General features: G+C 37.6%; 1 protein-coding gene across 11 annotated transcripts in view; it reads left to right on the plus strand.

Moving 5' to 3' along the window:
* Window positions 1-20,174, plus strand: part of lrrc7 (leucine rich repeat containing 7) — a 299,324-nt gene that overhangs the window by 265,430 nt on the left and 13,720 nt on the right. For 6 of the 11 annotated variants that reach the window (XM_015356564.2, XM_069194325.1, XM_015356572.2 and 3 more), the window contains 6 exons: window positions 33-213; window positions 2,256-3,945; window positions 4,456-4,590; window positions 9,538-9,657; window positions 14,479-14,754; window positions 16,935-17,027. In XM_015356564.2, coding sequence (XP_015212050.1) covers window positions 33-213; window positions 2,256-3,945; window positions 4,456-4,590; window positions 9,538-9,657; window positions 14,479-14,754; window positions 16,935-17,027 — 2,495 coding nt within the window. The remainder of the gene's footprint in view (window positions 1-32; window positions 214-2,255; window positions 3,946-4,455; window positions 4,591-9,537; window positions 9,658-14,478; window positions 14,755-16,934; window positions 17,028-20,174) is intronic. The other 5 variants (XM_015356565.2, XM_015356570.2, XM_015356576.2 and 2 more) reach the window with 3 other exon arrangements.

Genomic DNA, 20,174 nt, shown 5'->3' on the forward strand with positions numbered 1-20,174 from the left:
TGCTCTCATTACGATTCACCTTTTTTTCCCAGAGTCCACTGATGAATCTGATGCAGATAAAATGCACTGCCTGAACAACAGCGGCTCCTCTGCAACCTACTCGGACTACTCTCCCTCCCAAGGCTCATCGGGCTCCTCCAACCCCCCTGGCAATGTTGGGACCCTGCAGCCTGTCACCAAGGATGGGGCCCCTCCCTCTCATTGGACTAACAGGTCAGCTTTTTAGGCATCAGGTCAGGCAGCAGGTCTCTGGAGGCTTTGCCGTCCACTGAAATAAATTTGCTCTGATAACAGCCTGAGAATCCGAGGAGCAGCCAAAATTAAAAACATTTTTAAGGGAAATCAGGGCAACACTTGGTCACCTGCTTAAGAGGCTCACTTTGGGTTTTCCATTAAATAATTAACCAAATCTTTTAGACTATTTTAACTGCAGATAAAGTGAATGTTTTAATGTAGTGCATGAGAGCTGTTCTGATGTTCTTTAAGGCAATTACAGTGTAAGAGAACAGGACAAAAGCATGTTATCCCTTAGTGCTGCTTTGATTATGTAACCAATATCTTGTATATTTTGTCATTACACAGCTGTATAAGTCAAGGGTCATACTTTGTGATCCTCTTTAGTCCTTCTTTAAAAAGGACAAGATGATATTCTGTAATGTATCTTGTAGTGGAAAAAGTATCAGTTACTTTCCAGGATATGTCTTTTCAGTCTCTCAAAAGCTCGGGAATATGGTAGGACATCTCAAGCATTTGTTTGTGTAAATGTTAGTAAAAGAACATACTGTAATATAGAGAAAATTCCCAGGTGGCACTGTTTTTTGTATTTGTATTGATTACAACCACCCATAGTTCATTTTTGGTTCGTAAGTTATAAAGGGTGTCCAAATAAGAACATATATTGGCTTTGTGTTAAATTTAAAGTTTGACAAGCTTGTTTACGGTTCTCAGTGATGTCATCATGTGAAACCGCAGTAGCAGCTCTATAGCATAATGTAAAAGCCATTAGATTATGCAGCGTACATGCTCAGACTCCCTTGTGGCAGAATATAACCTACTGTGTCATTCAAGTGTAAACACCCCATCCGGGGGCAGCATGTATGGATTTCCTAGCCGAACAGTACAAATGCAAACTCACCAGGTGAGTCTGATTGTACATCAATGTTAGCAATGGTTAATATGGCTATAACAGATCAGTGCTATTATAATAATTTTAAAGTACTTCTTTAAAACTGGTGGCTCCTCCCTTCTTTGATCATGAATTCATCTTTCCTTTTGCAAAAATTGACAATATTCCACTCTTGAAGTCGACAACCAGCTGTCAAACACGCTGTGTCAAGAAACTGCTGCTTAATCCTTCATTAACATACATTAGCATGTGTCTGACACAAAAGAGAATGTTCTGAAGAAAGTAAAAGTCTCATTCCTCAGTGGGGCGCTTGAAAAGTGAAGGTCAAATAGGTGCAGATGTCTTGATTCAAATTCAACATCAGTTCCGCCAGCACAGCTTTAAAAATGATGTACTGTAGTTATTTTTCTTCCTTTTGTGAGAGTTCTGGTTGACTTATGAGACTATAGCTCTTACCCAAAGACTGTCTTGAATGTTTTTAGAGTTAGTTTGATTTCTTTCAAATAATTTTGAAGAAATTAGAAATATACAGGGAACAAGTTTATTAAGCTTAATGATGTCAGGTGAAAAAGGAGCTATCTTGTCACGGCAATCCTCCACAGACACTTTAAAGAAGTTTCCATCAGACAAACATAACAATAAAAAACAGACTGATGAAATGCATAGCCCTGTAGTAAAAACAGCTAAGTATTATTTAGGTGTCGTATCTAAATTAATAGGTGGCTAATCAAAAATGGTTTTGTACAAAAGGTTAACATTGTTAAAAACAAAGTTTAAATAGCTTGAGAAATAAACCAGAAACAAATTAAAGCTGTAACTAGGATTAGTAAGTCTTTCCTTTACTATCACCATCAATCTCAAGTAACTTTATAACCCTAAGAGGGTAGTGGGGAGCCCACAGCCTAACCTGACAGACACAGGGACAGAGTTGTACGACATCATATATATGACACCTGCCCTATGAAGGATACTCACACACACATACAGTACATTCAATTAAAGGCATCTATGGGTAAAGGGGTAATTTTGGAGACACAAATTAATCTGGGAGGCCTATTTTTGTGCTGTTTCTTTCTTGTAAGTATGTCTTCAGAAGCATGTTTTCAAGTTCACTTGCTTTTCTTTGTAGGCTTGCTCAGTCATTTCCTCAACCCATTGAAACCAAGCCTTTGCTGAGCCAGAGGGATACTCCTCCTTCTAGCACGTTGCAGCAGCGGAACGAAAGGCACGCCTTGAGTGACACCTTTGACAGCTGGAACGACAGCACCCATTATGATAACACAGGCTTTGTAGCTGAGGAGCAGCCCATAGAGAACCCCAGCACTAACCCCATGCTTGGCTCCAAAACCAGGAGTGTGTCCACTCACGGACGCAGACCTCTATTGAGACAGGAGAGGATAGTGGGTGTCCCCTTGGAGTTAGAGCAGCCCTCCTCCCACACATTTCACAGTGTGCGGAATACACCTGAAACTGAAGTGCCTCCTCCTAACCCTTGGCAAAACTGGACAAGGACCCCTAGCCCCTTTGAAGACAGGACTGCTTTCCCTTCCAAGTTAGAGATCACCCCTGCCAGCAGCCCAGCCCCAGACCGGAAGGATTTTGAGCAAGAGATGAGCGAGTTGCCAGGCACTTTTCCCTCCACTGGAGCATGGGGTTTCCTTGATTCCAGAGATTCGGGAACAGCACGGAACTCCTCCTCCAATGTCTTTACGCACATCCACTGCCGACAGGACCCCGCAAAGGGTGCCATTGTCATTAGCAAAAGCACAGAGCGGCTGTCCCCCATGATGAAGGAAGTTAAGGCCAAGTTCAAGAAGTCACAGAGCATTGATGAGATCGATATCGGCTCCTACAAGGTTTACAGCATCCCTCTGGAAAACTATAGCTCTAGCATGGAAAACCAAGGCAGTATGGACAAACAGGAGCTTCCACCGCCACCGGAGCAGAGCATGTCTCGCAGCCAGTCAGCTCCCATGCTAGATGATGACCTGGATGGCTATGGCACTGGGAAGGGCTCCCAGCAGCAGAAACCTGTGATTCCCAAAAAGGTGTATCACTTCGACCAAAGCTTCAACCCTCAGGGCGCTGTGGAGGTGGTGAAGCCTGAGAGGAGAATCCCTCCTCCTTTTCCCAACAACCCGGAGTACATGAGCCAGCAGAACAAAAACATTCCCAAGGAGTTGGTGAGTCCAAGGGGTTACCGGGGATATCCACCCATGGAGCATATGTTTTCCTTCTCCCAGCCGTCGGTCAACGAGGATGTCATCGGTCAGCAGTTCCCCAGTCAGAGGTCCCGCTTCCTCAGGAGGGCAGATTCTCTTGTCAGCTCCACAGAGATGGCCCTCTTCCGGAGGGTGGCCGAAGCTCAGGAGCTCCCACTCACTGACCGGTACAATAGGACGCATTTCAAAGGTATGCTGGAGCACCAGAACAGCTTGTCCACCATGGTTGAGTCCCAGTTCCACAAAAGGAATGGTAGGTATGAGGATGAGTACTCTTCATATCAGGAGCCAAAAAAGTCTGCCACAGGTTTCCCAGCCAAGAACTTGACTCAGAGACGGCCGCTGTCAGCCAGAAGTTATAGCACGGAGAGCTACGGAGCCTCTCAAGCCCGGCCTGTATCTGCTCGGCCCACCATGGCTGCTCTGCTGGAGAAGGTGCCCTCTGACTACAACATCAGCTCCTGTACAGAGAAGAACGCAGAAAGTGAATTGAAAATGCGCCCTATACCCGTGAAAGGAGATGAGAGCTCCTCAAAAATGCCGGTGGACTGGAGGCAACAGCTTCTCAGACACATTGAAGCAAAAAGATTGGACAGAGTAAGTTCAGTCACTTTTTATCTCTCAGTTATAAGGCCCTTAAATTACATTGTTTTTAAGCAGCAATATGAAATGCACAGTCTAAAAATTCAGGTTCTTTTTCTTGACTAGACAGGTCTAGATTGATAATGAAGTTTCCACATAAATGTAACCCTCTAAACATCTGCTTCCCATAATCTCACATTGCATTCACAGAACATATTTAAGTAAAATGATGATGATTATTATTATTATTATTATTATTATTATTATTATTATTATTAATATTATTATTATTATTATTATTATTATGTTGCCCTTGCAGAAATTTGTGTATTGTTCTTATGTCTGTCTAGCTACAGTATGTCTATGCACTCATAATGTCTCTTGTACATGTAGCTATGTAGCATTTGAAATGTGTAAAATGTGAGTTACTGTACGTACTTGATCTAGCCAATCAGCTGCTTTTTAAACATTGTCTGGTCTGGATCACCCATTCATTCATGTCACATACCTGTTTCCTCCAATCAGAATGCTGTTAAACACAACACAGTTAACATCGGCATGCTGTATTCTGGACGCTATTCTGCTGCACATGCCAACAGAAGCATAACTTTAAACTTTTACAATAACTCAAAGCATGAAAAGCAGTGGCTACCTCCACATGTGAGTATAAACAGTGAATGCAACTGCAACTTTAATAAAAGACAATATATCAAGTGGTGCACAGGTGCTGTTTTGATTCTGGGTGGCTTTTCCAGAAGTTTAAGACAACACATTAATTTAATTAAATACAAGAGGCCTTGAATTGTGGTGCATTTGGTAACATTTTGCCAAACATTTCTTAAACTATAATTTATTTAATAACAATATTGTAAAATTTAACAAAATAATAAATATATGTTTCATGGATGAATTTATAATACTATCGTAGTCTATAAAATGACACCAGTATTATCACCATTCTTTCTCGAAACAATAAGCTCAAATTGAAGAAAACCTTCTCAAAGCAATTAAATTATTAGCTCTATTATTGCTTTCTATGTGAAAATTATGTTTTCTGTGTATTTGACCTTTCAGCTATCAACCTGGATTTAAAGTGCGGTGAAAATGTTTGTGAACCCCAAGTTTTAGTCCGTATTCTCAGACATTTCAGACATAAAATATCATTAGAACAAGTAATAGGTTTAATCCATGCTGAAAAGAGAAGAAAGAAAACACAACCTTTTGGCCGTGGAGCCTTCTTCAGGTGTGAGAAAGATAGGGCAGTAAGCAAAGGTAAAGTAACATAGGATATCAAGAAGTTGGGAGTAAGGAGGAGCAAGAGGCAGGAGCTGGGGACAGACAGAGTGGCCAATAGACAGAGTGGCCGATCAGGTACTGTAGTGTGATGTCGGGATGAAGAGAGGTGTGAAATGAAACCTACAATGAATAGAGTTCGTCGTTGAGAGAACGGGAAAGGTGTGATCATAGCTGCAGGATAATTTTAGTTTCTGTAGACTTTCTGATGTGGGAGTTACAGTAGGAAAACTAGCTTTGAGAACACAGAACACAGATCAGAGGTGAAATAAGAAACAACAGACTTGGAGAAATCTTTAATCTTCAAACCCCTAACATGTTCTCTGAAGCAGTCTCTGAGTCTCCTCTGTTTCCCCAATGTAAATGGCTGGGTATTTACTGCAAGAGGTGCAGTAACTAAGGTTGCTGGAGGTAAAAGATGTCATCTGAGTGATAAAATATCATTAGACAAGCCTCAATTGAAGCATTAAAACTACAAAACAAAAGAGATGTTTAATTAAATTAAAGTAAAGTTACTTTGGGGTTTGGGTCTGGACTTTTATTTGACTAATCCAAAGTAAAAAAAAATCATCATCTTCACTTTTGGCTCAGGGTGGCTAAAGGGTGATCACTAAAAAAGCTAGAGCAAAAGCAAAAGTTAGAGAAGCCTGCAGATACAGTACTCAGATTAGGTTTCTCTGAGCTTCAGTGTTTATTTCTGATGGTGTTCCTAGTTGTTTTTGAGGAGATTTTGCTAGCACAAGCAATCCTGGTAGAGCCATGTAATCTTGAATATTTTCCAATTGTAGACTGTCTGACAGTGGATGGATGAAGCCTCAGATATTTATAAAATAGTTTTGTAACTATCCAGACTAAGGAGCATCTCTCGAACACTTGTTGACTGATAAGCATCTGACTAATTACTCTTTTTCTGAAGTTGTTTCCACTAAACTGTATGGTGAAAACCAAGTTGTCACGGATGATGGAAAGGCATGCCGTGGAATGGCCAGAAGAGCAAAAAACACCCTATGCGTACCAGGAAAATGGGCAACACGGAGGTTAGCCCAGGCTCAGTAGGTCAGACGATGTCAGGTAGAAACCTATGCCCTTCAGGCCGCGGAGGAGACGACCTGATGCTAGATGGGTCTCAAGACATCCAAACCCTCAATGCTGACCGAGGAGCAAAGGGTGACCTGGAAATATATAGCCCCACACAAAGACACACCAGAAGGACAAGAAAAGCACAGGATAACTAGGAACAGGACAGAGTAGGAGCGCCTTCTAGATGTAGAGGGCGTGACACAAGTTATCAAAGGCTTCTGACCATTATACAAAATAAGTTTGACATAACTATGTCCTTGTTTACTTGTTATCCAATTATTTAACCACTTGAATCTAATTATCCCTTTATCTAATTTATTTACTGCTTGTTCATTATTTATTTTTCCTATCTCATACTCTTTTTCTTCTCAAAAACATTGAATTAGTGAATATAAGTTGCTATTGTTAAGAAGAGGTCTTAAATCAGGCTATCATGGAACAAAATTGGAATGCCCATAAGTACACTGTGGGCTCGCAAACTTTTTCACAAACTTTTTCACAAACTTTCTCAGTCTTCCTGGTATTTATCTATAAAAAGGTGAACTGAGACTGTGGCGTCTCTGCAGGTCTATTTCTGCACCTCCCCTGCTGCTGTCCTATTTTAAAAAAGCCACCAGGCAAACTGAAACTAGCTTTCCTAAATGGAGCAGACACCATCAAAGGGAATTGTGGATCAGTGAGAATTGCATCAGGGATGTTCACTAGTGGCGTACAATGTTCAGTGTATGCTGACCAAAATTAAATTTACAAATAAGACAAAAATATAGCAGTACGTTGCAGCTACAGTACACATGGGAAGGTGCTACATTGTGTGGGTGGCTTGTGATGTCTTTGCACACTGATGTATGCTGTCGTTGCCCATAAGAACTTGATCCCACTTTTGCTCCACATTTTTACTCCTCTGAAATAAAGGTTTCACAGTAGATTTTTTATTTCTTTATTTCAAGAGGTGCAGAAAAACAGTACCTTTCTGAATTTTGAGATGCATCACTTTTATATATTGTTTATCAGGAGATCTTGATGAAAAGGAATCCTGATGTTGCTTTGCATTGGCCCAATTTACAGTGTTATGAAGAATCTTTAACCCTACAGCTTTTTTCTGTTCAGTTTGTGCAAGGCTGAATGTTGTGTACGTCTGTCCACCTACTGACACTAGCAACACATTTCTAAAGGTCTGGACAGGGGAGAGACAGGGGTGGAGAATGGCATAGTTCGAGTTTTGGAGATGAGCGGTGTTTATTTTTCAAGAAAACTACAACATTTCCAAAGGCTAAAGTCAGGGAGCAACCTGACAAGTCTCTAAAAAGAAAATTAAGCAAGAATTAAAAGTTATTTATTTATTGTTAAATTTATAGCTTGCTAAATTCATAATTCCAGCATAGCCAGTAGTATTTGTTGCCTAAAGTATAGTTTGCCAGTCCCTTATGGCAATCCCTAATATCTAGCAGTAGCTCTTTTCCACTTAAATTACTTAGACAAGTACTGACTATGGCAATGGAAGTAAAAACCTTGAAAGCAAACCTACTGTACTGTGCAGCTTTAGTGCCTCCAATGCACAACTCATGAGAAAATAATCTTGCCACCTGTTTGTTTGTTTGTTCCTGATTATTAAACAGTCTCGTTTTTGACACTTCCAGTACATACCAGTACCAACATGGTGTGAAACGGTTTATAGCACTCTAGTTAAGACCTGAAGTCACTTCAGACCTAACAACACAGCATGAAAGCATTAGTCACTAATTAAACCTCACATAGATATACAGTAGCAAGCTTAAAGAGCAACCACTAGATTTTCAGACTTCCAAACTGACTTCTAAAACTGTATGCAGGAAAAAATCCAAGAGAACATTCTCAGATGAAATTGTATTGAAACTATTCATGCTTCAAAACATGAGGGTCTTAATTCTGTACTTATGGACTTTTTCGTTGTGTATAGTACTATCCAAGCATTATTTCTTCTAATTTGCCTTCTGATTACATTCAAGAGAAAAAAAAGTTTCAGCTCTTTTTAAGTGTTGTCTGGCATGTTGAAACATTCTGTCAAGTCTTTGTGCTTTGTCTGCAATCTGTTTATTTTCTACCACAATACAGTTTGACTTTTGCTTCAGACTGTTCTAGAATGTTCTGGTTCTAAAACACACTGTTCAGCTGTGCTCATTTACATTAGCCTTTGTAGTTGTTGTCTTCTTACGTTGATAATGCAAGAATTTTCCATTCTGTTACCTTTTTTACTAATTCATCTGAGTTCACCTGATCAGTATTCTGACTGCTTTGCACTTGTGATTTCTGTTCCTTTGGCCTTGAAGTTAGAAACTGATACAACTATACAAATGCAGAAGTGATTGTGTTTGTACAGTATAACAGCATTTTTCACATCTGGAGAGATCTGAAAGGAGAAAAAGGCCTATTGGTATATTTGCATATATGGTTAAGAACAGGATAAAGGCAGTAACCTTGTCATTGAGAGAATTTAGCTGGTCTTTTCTTTGTTGTTGTTTTTTTTACCAAATTGGGCAGCTGTCAGTTAAAGAACAGTGCTTTGAGTTTTTTATTAGTGTACAAGAGTGGCAAATAATTTATGGTGTTAATTGAGATCATCATGAATGTAAGTGAGTATAAGTCAAAGTTCACACACTGCAAAACTAACCTGATTTACTTACCTGTGCGTTTAACAAAAAAAAAACAAATGTAATGTAAAGATCTAATCAGAATGAACTGTTGATCAACAGTTAATCAAAAATGAATAGGCTACAAAGTAATTATAATTTTGTTTATATTTATAATGTTATGAATGCTTTAGCCTTTTCAAAATTTTAATTTATTTTAATTTTTTATATATTGCCCTTCACAACAAGTTGTCACAGAGTGCTTTCAAGGTTATTTATACGGACTACATAGATAGGGTTCTACAATACAATAAGTCAAAAGGATATTTGTGTAAGTACTGGAGGTGTGAAGTAGCCACACTGTTATAAAATGCTAGAATATCCCAGTGTGTGGACCCATAGGAACCACATAGGGAAAAAAAACTGCTAAGGGATTTTATTATTATATTATAATTATTATGAGCAAATATACAGTCTCAGGGAGCCTTTTTGGCATTAGTGTGCTCCTGACCACATTGCAAAGACTGGAAAAGGTGCAGGGTTTGGTATGGTGGGGAACCTGCAGGTAAGTAGTGCCGGTGCCAGGGAGGTTATAAAATCCATATTTCTCCCCTGTCTTTGTCATTAGACACCCTCCCAGCAGAGCAACATCCTAGATAATGGACAAGAGGATATGTCTCCCACGAGCCAATGGGCCCCTTATTCTCTAGGCAGAAGAGATGTGCCACCAGAAAATATCATCAAGAAGGTAAGGAGGAAGGGACACACTGAACACTGCGAGGACCTTGAGCTGGTGAAAACACAAAGCAGCACACGCCACATTAATATATATATTATATTATTAATATTATATTATTAATAATAATTATATTATTAATATATACTGTATCTGCCATATTGATACACATTTAATAATATGTTAAAAAGCATAAGCATTGTACCTTTCCTTTCCAAAAGTACAGAAGCACTTAGCACATTGACTAAAAAAAATAACATGATAAAATGGATGATAACCACTCGGTTAAGTGTTTAACTGAGAACTCACACAAAGCTGAATGGTTGAATGAATGAAGTTGTTTAAAGGTGGAGTTAAAACTAAACAGAACTTTCTAAAGCCTAGAAGAGTGAATGATAGGATTATATTCCATGCATATATGATTAGAGTTGGTTATGAGTGAGCATGGGGCATGTTCAGAACCTTAAATGGAGTTCACACTGCAAGTCTGGGAGGGTTGAGCCATCAAGTTCAATTCTCCTCAGCAGCCCTAACTCGCAATCATTCTTGAAGTTATTTCCTAAGTTAAAAAAGCTATAAATACCTTACATGAGCCCTTTCTCCTTCACATTCATCTATTGAATCCCTCCTTTACTCCATCTCCACCTGTGCACTACTCCCTCTGATCGGGGTTTCCAGTCTTCTCATCCTCTGGCCAGGACGATGGTTTTCAGCCAGAAGGGTTAAGCCCAGTTTGCTATGACTAAACACTCAGCAAACATTTTTCAGTACATTTAATTTCCTGGATGTTGTAATTGTAATTATAATTACAATACAATAACAATATGCAATACAGAAAGAAAGGCCCACTTTTTTCTCTTTTTTGCCATAAAAGTAAACAATGTGTTCTTTTTATTGGAAAACAAACTGCTCTAAAATGTAGGAGAAGTTGGGTAGTAAAGCATAATAGTCTTGTAAAGCAAAGGATAGATCTGACAGCAATCTCTCAAGGAAAGCATTCTGCATCAGCAAATCTTTAACATTTCACTAAATGTAAGGAGGATGAAGTAGAAGGGTGTTGTAAGGAGATATACAGGACTTTTGGTTGCAGTATTTAACATGTAGTTCACAGTTTAACCAGGAAATTGCTTCCAATGGTCTGGCTGAATTTCTCACTTTCCTGTTTTCCACAGACAGTTAATCTGTAAATTAATAACAGAGACATGTATTAAACTATTCCACCATTCTCCAAGTGATTACTGTTGGCCTTCTGAGCTGCTCTGCTGCTGGGGACTGTCTTTGTCATTAGCTGACTAACCAGGCGCTGTTGATGAGAACAATTGACCCACGTGTGTAAAAGTTAGGGATCATTATGAAGCTTGACTATAAGCAATATACAAGTTAGGATTTTGGATGTGAATATATTAATAAATCACTAAGAAACACTCCTGTTATTCTTTGGCCATACACACATAAAATTGATAATGATTACTGTTAAAATTAAACAGAATAAAATAACATTATTTGCATGTGCTACATTGCTCAAAGGATTTTAAAAATAAATTAGTAGTGTTTAAAGCACATTGTACCTCCTAAATAATTTCATATTCTACATTATTAAGGTAGAGATCAATGTTATGAAGACTTTAAGGCTGGGTCCTGTTGTGCAATTTGTTGTTTTGGCACTCAATTATATTATTAGCTGACTCTGACCAGGTGTCCCCCATTGGCCAAGCAAGACGTTGGCTGGAATATCCTAGCCTTGCCAAGCAACATTAAACCCTATGGACTTCTTGCTGCTTGATAGATACTTAAGCTCCCAGTACGAGCTGTGTCTGTCTTCAGTCTGATGCCCAGTCAGCTGTTGGTGCTGGGAGGCTCACAGTGTGAAAACATGAAGATGCTCTTACAGTACACGGTTAGAATTCTTTTCCTTAGTTAATATGTGACTCACATTGTCTTGAAGGGACTGTGTTTTTACAGTCCAGATTCAGGCTGAGAGTGATGAAGTTGTGCTATCTGCATCTGTTTTGAGAAAGAACCAATGCCTTGCTACACGTATACTTTCACAATCTGAAACTTGGATTAAGTGCCCTCAATCTGTCACCTTGTGGAAGCAGTGTAAAATTCACACTCACAAAAAACACTATAAAAACTGTGGTTTCACTTCATTAATTATCACCCACAGGCACATTATCTTTGATGGTTCTTGCTCCAAACAGTGCTTATTTCAGTTTAGAAAACTCACTAAGACAATAACTTTTTACTGTATTCCACTGTACACTTCCTTTGATGATGCAACATGAACATGCAATAAACATGTGATCAACTTTTTGTAAGGCATTATCTTTAATATTATTTGTTGTTAGTATCCAGGGAATGATATTTAACCTCTAAAAATGAGAGAATGCAAACAGTAAATCACTGACATAATGAATATTAAATATTTGTCCTTTCCATAATTTTCTGTTGAATGCAGGTACAGTATTTAAAGTATGTGACTGTCTGAATGTATTTGTACCTGGTTGTACCATTAAGAAATACATCAGTTGCATCAGAATGCATTTGCTCTAGGAATATTTTTAAATCCTTCTAAGCATCAGAAGGGCCATTATTATTGCAACCAAATGTGCATCCTGTAAATTTGTGTAGCTGCTGGCATGTTTCTCAACTGATGTTTGAAGATTGTGTTTCAGTCTGCACCCACTCTCTTTCAGAAAATGAAGTTGTTATAAACTCTTTTACATATGATAAACAAACAGCAACACAACTGGATAGTGTGCTAAATACTGTGTTGTCTTGTAATTTCTTAATTTCCACTGTAGGAAATGGGTCTATACTTCACTACTGTTTCTGAAGTAGACGTTTGTGAACCACATATCAAAGATTCACAAGATAAATTCCCTTTATTTTGTTTATTTTATTTCCTTAGAGTTAGGAATTAACCTGTTAGTTATTCTCTCAATTGATTCAGATGCAGTAATGTTCTGTTGATAATCTGATGATCAGAACCATATGCGATATTCTAAATAATCTAATCATACGATGTGTAACACCAGCTATAAATGTTACAATGTAACACCAGGTATAAATGCTGCATTATCACTATATCTTCTATCTTTTTGTTTGTTTGTTTTGTGGTATCCCATGTTTTCTAGATAAGAACTAACACAAACTCTTACAGTACATTCATTCTGCAGTTGCAAGTGCATTCTGACCAGTTAAGCCTTATTCTGAAACATTAATAAATAGTAATTTTGTGCAGCTCTACTGCTGTACTGTACGTTTCATGGTGTATGCATTGGAAAGAGATATTATTAGGCTAGTGTATTTTTCTAGTAGTTGTTTTTTTCATACCCTAGAATAAATACACTACACTTTAACTATAGCATGTGAAATCACATCAGGTTTTCCTTTCTCTGTTATGAGAAAGGATCGAGGCCTTGTCAGAGGGTCAAGATGTTGTCTTTGTTTTAGACAAATGACTCATTGGTAACTTCCTGAGAGACACCTACAGTAAACACCCACCAAGTAAATTGCTTTGTGCTCTCTAAAAACACTCATCCACCATGGTGACTAATACCTTGTTACAGTAAGTTAAGGTATTGGTTTTCACTGCATTTTTCTGTTACATTTTACTGCCTTGTTACAGTGCAATTATTGTATTTAAAAATACATTTTAATAATAAAACTTACTAGTCTGTTGTATTGGCTATCCAGTTAATTTTTTTTCTGTCCAAATAATATGACATTTCCTAAATGTCTGCATTGCAGATCTTTGAATGTGAACTTGAACTGGAAAACTGGTAGAAAAAAAACTTATTCTTTCATCTGGAAGTTTTCTTTTTATATATATAGCTTTAATAAAAGCGATAAAATGCTGAAATTATGTAAATTATTAATGTATGTAACACACATATAGGATTAAGAAAAAACTGCTTAGTATGGACTCAAATTGGAAAATATATTTGTCTTGAATGTTGCTTTCGTTTGTTGTTTCACTCCTGCCAAACTAAAGAACATAACGAGCCCCTGTGATGCAGTTAAGAGTAAAAGAATTGCACCATACTGTTGGAAAGAAGCAAAATGGAATTTCAATTATTCTTCTGTGTTCTGGAAGATAAAACATGGCATTTTTATATCTTTATAGCTTATGATTTTCTTTACTTCCTGTGTTGTGTAGAGGGCAAGAATCCTTTCAAAATGTTTTTTTGTTCTTTAAGCTGGTACTAGTTGAATGTTTTGTATTTTTTCAGTTGTAGTCTTAAAATGTCCTGTTATTGTTGTTACATCTCAGGCATAACTGCTGATCCTCCTTATTAATTCTAAAGATGTATGTGTTTCATTGCTGTTTGGTCTCCATGGCAACCCCATCCTGTCAGAGTTTCAGTGATGATGTCATTTCTCTATGGGTTTCCATCTCAGCATCTCAGAGCTATCAGATAAGCAGCCCTTCTTTTCAGCTGTGGGTTAAGCAAAAAAAAAAATGAATGTGAGAAATTCACACTGATAGACTGTGTCATGGCATTTAAAAGAAGCCACAGCTTAGATTATGAAAACTGCCCAGGTACATGTCTGAAGCTACAGTAAATATAAAGGATACAAGTTCACACTATTTAAATACATTAGTACTATCAGGTTGGCACAACTTGTCACTTGAATAAAAAACGCAAAAATAAATCTGGTTTTTGGTTGATGAATCATTGCCTATCTTTAGTCCCAGCCTGGGATAGGCAAAATGAACTAAAGAGAAATCTGTGAAGCTCATGTTTGCATGCCACACAAACACATCACCTCACATTTGTTTGATGTCTGTTAGTCGTCTGTGTAAGATATAACTTTGCATCTTTACAGCTCCCTGACTCTTTGCCTAACGGGTTGAATTACCCACAGGCAGGCAGCCATCCCCTCCAAACGCAGACCATGATCGTGACCTCATCCACCGCAACCCCCCCACACCGCTCTGCCAGGGACCAGCAGTACGAGGGGGCCATCAACAAGATCTCCATCCAGCAGTACCAGTCGCCGCTGCCAGTGCCCATCTCCACTACCAGCCCGCGCGGCCCGCCGAGTGGGCGCTGCCTCATACAGACCAAAGGGCAGAAGAGTATGGATGGATATCAAGAGCAGGTTGGGTTCTTTTATCTCCCCGGGTATATTCCCAATCATACCCTGCCCCAACGTTATTCCCTGTTATACTCCTCTTGAGACCAGATACCCTACCCCAACTTTATTCCCTGTTATACTCCTTCTGTGACCAGATACTCTACCGTATACAGAAACTTGCAAAAGTATTCACCTTCTGCCAGTAATATCACACTTTGATGAACTACACTGTACTGTATAGATTTTTTTTCAGATGAGCTAACTCAAAACTGTAATAATCAAGCGAAACACTGTTATATGTGAAGGTGGAATGTCAGCAAAATAAGAAAAGGAGGTAGAATATAAGAAGTAATATTTATAAATTGCATATTGTGACACCCAAGCTGGGTATGCCTTAATGAGATCTTTAAAATAGGCAATCCCAGGAAAAGAAACACACTAAAGCAGCCATAAAGTACAAACTAGTGCCCCTTTATTTGTAGTGCAGAGAAATTAAACAAACATTAAATATAACTAGACCTCTTCAAGTCCCTCACTTCCCTATTAAGTAGCTACTGTAAGCTGCTTCCTGGCTTTAAAAAAATACACAATCTCTCGATGAGTGTTCTTCTCCATCTCTATCTGAAAGTTTCAAAAAAGCACTTTAATAAACATACAGTACAAACTAACAGGTTCCTTTAATCCCTCAGTCAGTTGCTTCCATCTCACTTTCTTCTGATGATTTTGCCCTATGAAGGATCTGCCTTCTGTCCTCAAGAGAGCAGGTATAATTGACCTACTGTAGAAAGTCTCTGGTTCCTGGTATTCAAAGTGTCACCTGGTCAATTCTGTTCCGGCAACTGATCAGGTGATGGGAGGCAGCAGCTCATTCCTCATGACTTTATGAGGAATGTGGTTGAGACAATGACAACAATTTTGCATGAGCCTACTGTCCTCTTACAATATGTATTCATACCCCCTAAATCAGTACTGGGTCAAATAATCTTTGACAGCAATCTCTGCTGTTAACTGTTTTTCAGGATGGGTATCTATAGCTTTGCACAGTGATGGAGTGATTTTGTTGATTTTTTTGGCAAAACTATTCCTTTTATGAATGATTTTCAAATGCTTCAAGTCAATACAATTTTCTTTTGGAGTCAAGTCAGGGCTGGTTTTAACTGATCTATACAAGACATTCATTGCCTTTTTGTCAGATTAGCTTGTACTTTGGGTCATTGTCCAATTGAAATGTGAATTGTTGACCCAGTTTTAGATCTGTGTATGATTTAAGAATACTTTTTTTCTAGCATATGCCTGTATTTCACACCATCCATTTTCCCCATCAATCCTGACAAGCTGCCCAGTCCCTGCTGATGAACAGCAGCCCCATAATATTATAGTATCATGATCATGGTTGACAGCAAGGATGAAGCTGATTGAACGATGTGTTTGTGTCTGGCACAGTCACCTCTTCTTAATGATGGATGTAGAAAGAATTTATAAAGGACTCAAAAGGATAAGCAACCTTCTCATGACTTTCTCTTCACAACTTCATCCCTTATTTATTTTGAAAGCTCCTTGGTCTTCATGGTATGACTAAGTTGTGGCTTGTAATTTAAGATCTGTCTAAGGGAACATCTCAACATAACAAAGCCAGATCCATGCACATAGGCCTCTACAAATTTTGTAAACTTTTAGACCATTCTTTTTTATTAAATCTAGTTAAGGGTTGCCATAACAAGAGGGGTGAAAACATATTTGTTCCAAACTGAGAATCACCTAACTTTTTAAGAGAATTTATTTATTTACATGCTATCAGCATTTTAGTTTTGGAAATAAGGAGTGTTGTTTGTAGATTGTAAATGTAAAGCCCTATTTGAAAGTCTCATGATTGCAAGCTGAGACAGAAACAAAATGTAGACACTTTGTAGAGGTGTGAACGCATTTATAAGGCACTGTCCTTCATCTTCAGATATTCCCCTGAAACCCTTTGTCTGTCTGCTACACTGGGTTGTCGAAACATGTTCACCATCGGTTGCCATTGACTTGTATAGGCAATATGAATTCCTTATTTTATCATCTTTATCAAAGAAGCCTGCAATGAAGGATTCTGCAATTATATGTTGTTTAAATTATCTTGCGGTGTCACTTTCTATAAAAGGTTACCCGTTTAAATGTGTATTGTGTAATCTGTTTGTTATAATGCTGTTGTTTCTTTGTTGCAGTTTTGTGTGCGGATAGAAAAGAACCCTGGTCTTGGTTTTAGCATCTCGGGAGGAATCAGTGGGCAGGGAAACCCCTTCAAACCGTCAGATATGGTAAGATTAATGGTTTCTTCTGCCTCTTTCAGGGAGGAACAATGGATATCGCTTTTTAAACAGTGTTTGCCACTGATGTGCTTTTAACTCTTGTTCTTTCTTTTTCCCCTGGAATCATTGTTTTTATATTCCTGCCTGGTTAAAGTGTATTACACCCAATTTATTGTTGAACATTTTGGAAAATAGGATAACTCAGTCATACTGAAGAGTAACTATGGAAACAGCTCTTGAAAAACCTACAGTACTGCACATTGTCAGCACAATGTGTTTCCAATGCAGCTCTATTGTTCTTGGCTGAAATGACCTACAGAAATGTGTTGCCATTCCCATTTTTATTTCAATAAAAATAAAGAACTGAATGCATGGGCATTAAATCATTATAAGGTATCACAGTCTACTGGACCTACTATTACTTCTTACAGTAGTAAAACACAGTGGTAATATACAGTTAATTGAAAGACAAAGAGACATTTTGTTCTTTTTAGTTTGTGCTGTAATAAATCCAACAATAAACAATAATGCGCTTTCTCAAATTCTTACCATCCCCTTAAGTCACAGTCACATTTCCAGAAGGTAATAGCACTATTTCCTCTGAAAATGTTACAGGATTACTAATTTGCATGTCAAATTGAAAGCAATGATACCCTAAGAATTACAAAGATATTTTTGCAGATTTCTTAAAACCCAGGACTACAAATTAGATTCAGTGGTCATATCCAGCTACTTTCATTGTTCCTTGTCATTGCAAAGATCATTGTAAAGATAGAATTTTCCATCTTTTTCACTGCTGACCTTGTAGAGTAAAGTCTGGCTTTAAATAATAATCTTTATAACAGTCCTGTTTGTGTGGGTACTATAAGGGCGGATTATGATCTAAACCCATTCATGCTTGTGTGTTCAACACATACTGTATAAATATCATTAACTGCTCAGGCTCCATTACTCTTTCAGGGACATCTTCACCTACACAATAGTTTATCTGTATAATGTTTCTGAGTAACTGTCACATAAGAAAATCTGATCGTTTAATTGTGCAGAAGAACATTATGTACTATTTATGTAAAGTAAATTACCCTTGATAAGGGCATTAGCTAAGTAAATAATAACAATGATCTACAAATGTAAAATAAATTATTGCTTTCTTTCACTTATCCTCCAGCACAATTTATAAACCAATTCATTACTTGTTGTGGAATAAGGTTAATTTTTACTCATTTGTGCTTTGAGGTGCTCTTTCTCTTTTGTTTCAGCCAATAGAAACAGCCTGGTACTGATGTTCTCATGGTCTGTTTTGAAGTCTATTGATCGAGTACTGGAATATATTGTGGATAAATAAAGTATCTCAGAATCTCTTAGGGCAGATTTAGAAACATACAAATCTATAGATTTAAGAGTATGCCGCAGATGCTCCAGCTTTAAATTATAATGCAGGTTTAAATAATGAAATAGGGAATGCATGCATAAAGGGTTTTTCATGGCACATTTTACCTTTCCTCATTATATTGGAAATAAATGATTGGGATGTCAGGATCTGAATTAAAAATTGTAAACATAAATAAATGTAATTTATAGGTAAATTAAGGTTTTCTTTCTCTAGTTTGTTAGACCACCTAATAGTGGGAATGCCTTAATTGATCTAGTCTTTACAATCATGATGGATTGAGGAAGCAGGGGTGAAAAGAAATGTGATTATAATATGGTGTACAATACTTTTAAGAATGTTTTGAAACTGAATAGGTAGATTCCAACACAAAGATTTGCAATTTCAGCAAAGGTGACCATGAAATAATGAGACCCAGTTTAAGAGAAGTGTAACTGGATACGATATGGAATCTGTAGAAAATTAAAGGCAACCGTAAAAGATACACTTGAAGATAACATTTCACACTAAGGTGCTCGCCAAAGAAACAATTGAAAACATGCTTCAAGCTGTGGAAGCACGTATCCTAGTCATACATTAAAGTATATTAGCATAGAAGAGGCAGCTACAGGTTCTAGACACTCAAGATAAACAAATACCTGGCAGTATTTTTACAATTACAATTACGTAAAAAACATGTTATTCAAAGACCATTAAAAATAACAAGCATTTCCAATATCCAGGTGCAATACCCACTGACTCACAGATTGCTAAAGGCCATAAAAAATGGCAGAACTAAACCGAGTAAGTACAAACCAATAAGTCTTACTCATATTACTGTATATGTAAGGAATCATATATATAACAAATATGTTATAAGGGATAGTCAAAACAGATCTTGAAAATGTAGTTCTTATTAAGTACTGTAGCTTACTAGAGTTCTTTGAGTGTAAAAGAGTTTGTGATATGGTATATCAGATATTTAGATATTCAGAAAGACCTGTGCTCTTTCTGATTTCGGTCAATGATATAGATTCTGGTATTGCTGGTAAACCGCAGATGAGAACAAACTACAAGGATTGTATTCATTAACTATGAAGAACCCTGCAGAAGCTGAAAAAGAAGTTGAAAAGTTGAAGTGTATACATTTATTGTTTATAAGTGTACTGAGTTGCGTGAAGGTAGCACAAATTATATATTAATAATATATCAAGAGAAGGTAATCAGGCGTGGCACTTCTATTTTATTTCAAATTTTTGTTCCAGCCCTAATTATAAAAGTGATCATCAGCACCTGGGTTAATCAAGCAAATTAATAAGCAAGTTAATCAGTAGTTGATTTTTTGGGAGGTTCAAATGACTGTAATGGCACAATGTACTGTAGTACTGTACCTACAGTACATGTACAACAGGTTACCTATCTATGGACCTGAATCACTGTAAACCTGTCTTCGGTCTATTTAAGATACATTTTTCAAATCCTACACCTTTGCTAAGTGGCTGTGTCTTGATTCTATTCTAAATAGTGAAATAAACATATAGTTCTGTAAAAGTAAAACTTAACTTTGTCTGAAGTAAGCCACAAGGCATGTTAACAGCCATAGAAGAATGTGAATGGTCTTCCCAATTAAAGGATTCAAATGTAGTTGCAAATGAAAATAATGTTGAATAGGTTCCCAAAAAACTTCAGTTTGACTCATTTGCAAAATAAAAAAAGACATTTTGCCTTTACTAATGAGAGTCGGTCTGTATACATTTTCTATTGATTCAGTCCCTATTGGTGTTCAA

Source organism: Lepisosteus oculatus, chromosome 9, assembly GCF_040954835.1.
Source record: "Lepisosteus oculatus isolate fLepOcu1 chromosome 9, fLepOcu1.hap2, whole genome shotgun sequence".
Taxonomy (NCBI): domain Eukaryota; kingdom Metazoa; phylum Chordata; class Actinopteri; order Semionotiformes; family Lepisosteidae; genus Lepisosteus; species Lepisosteus oculatus.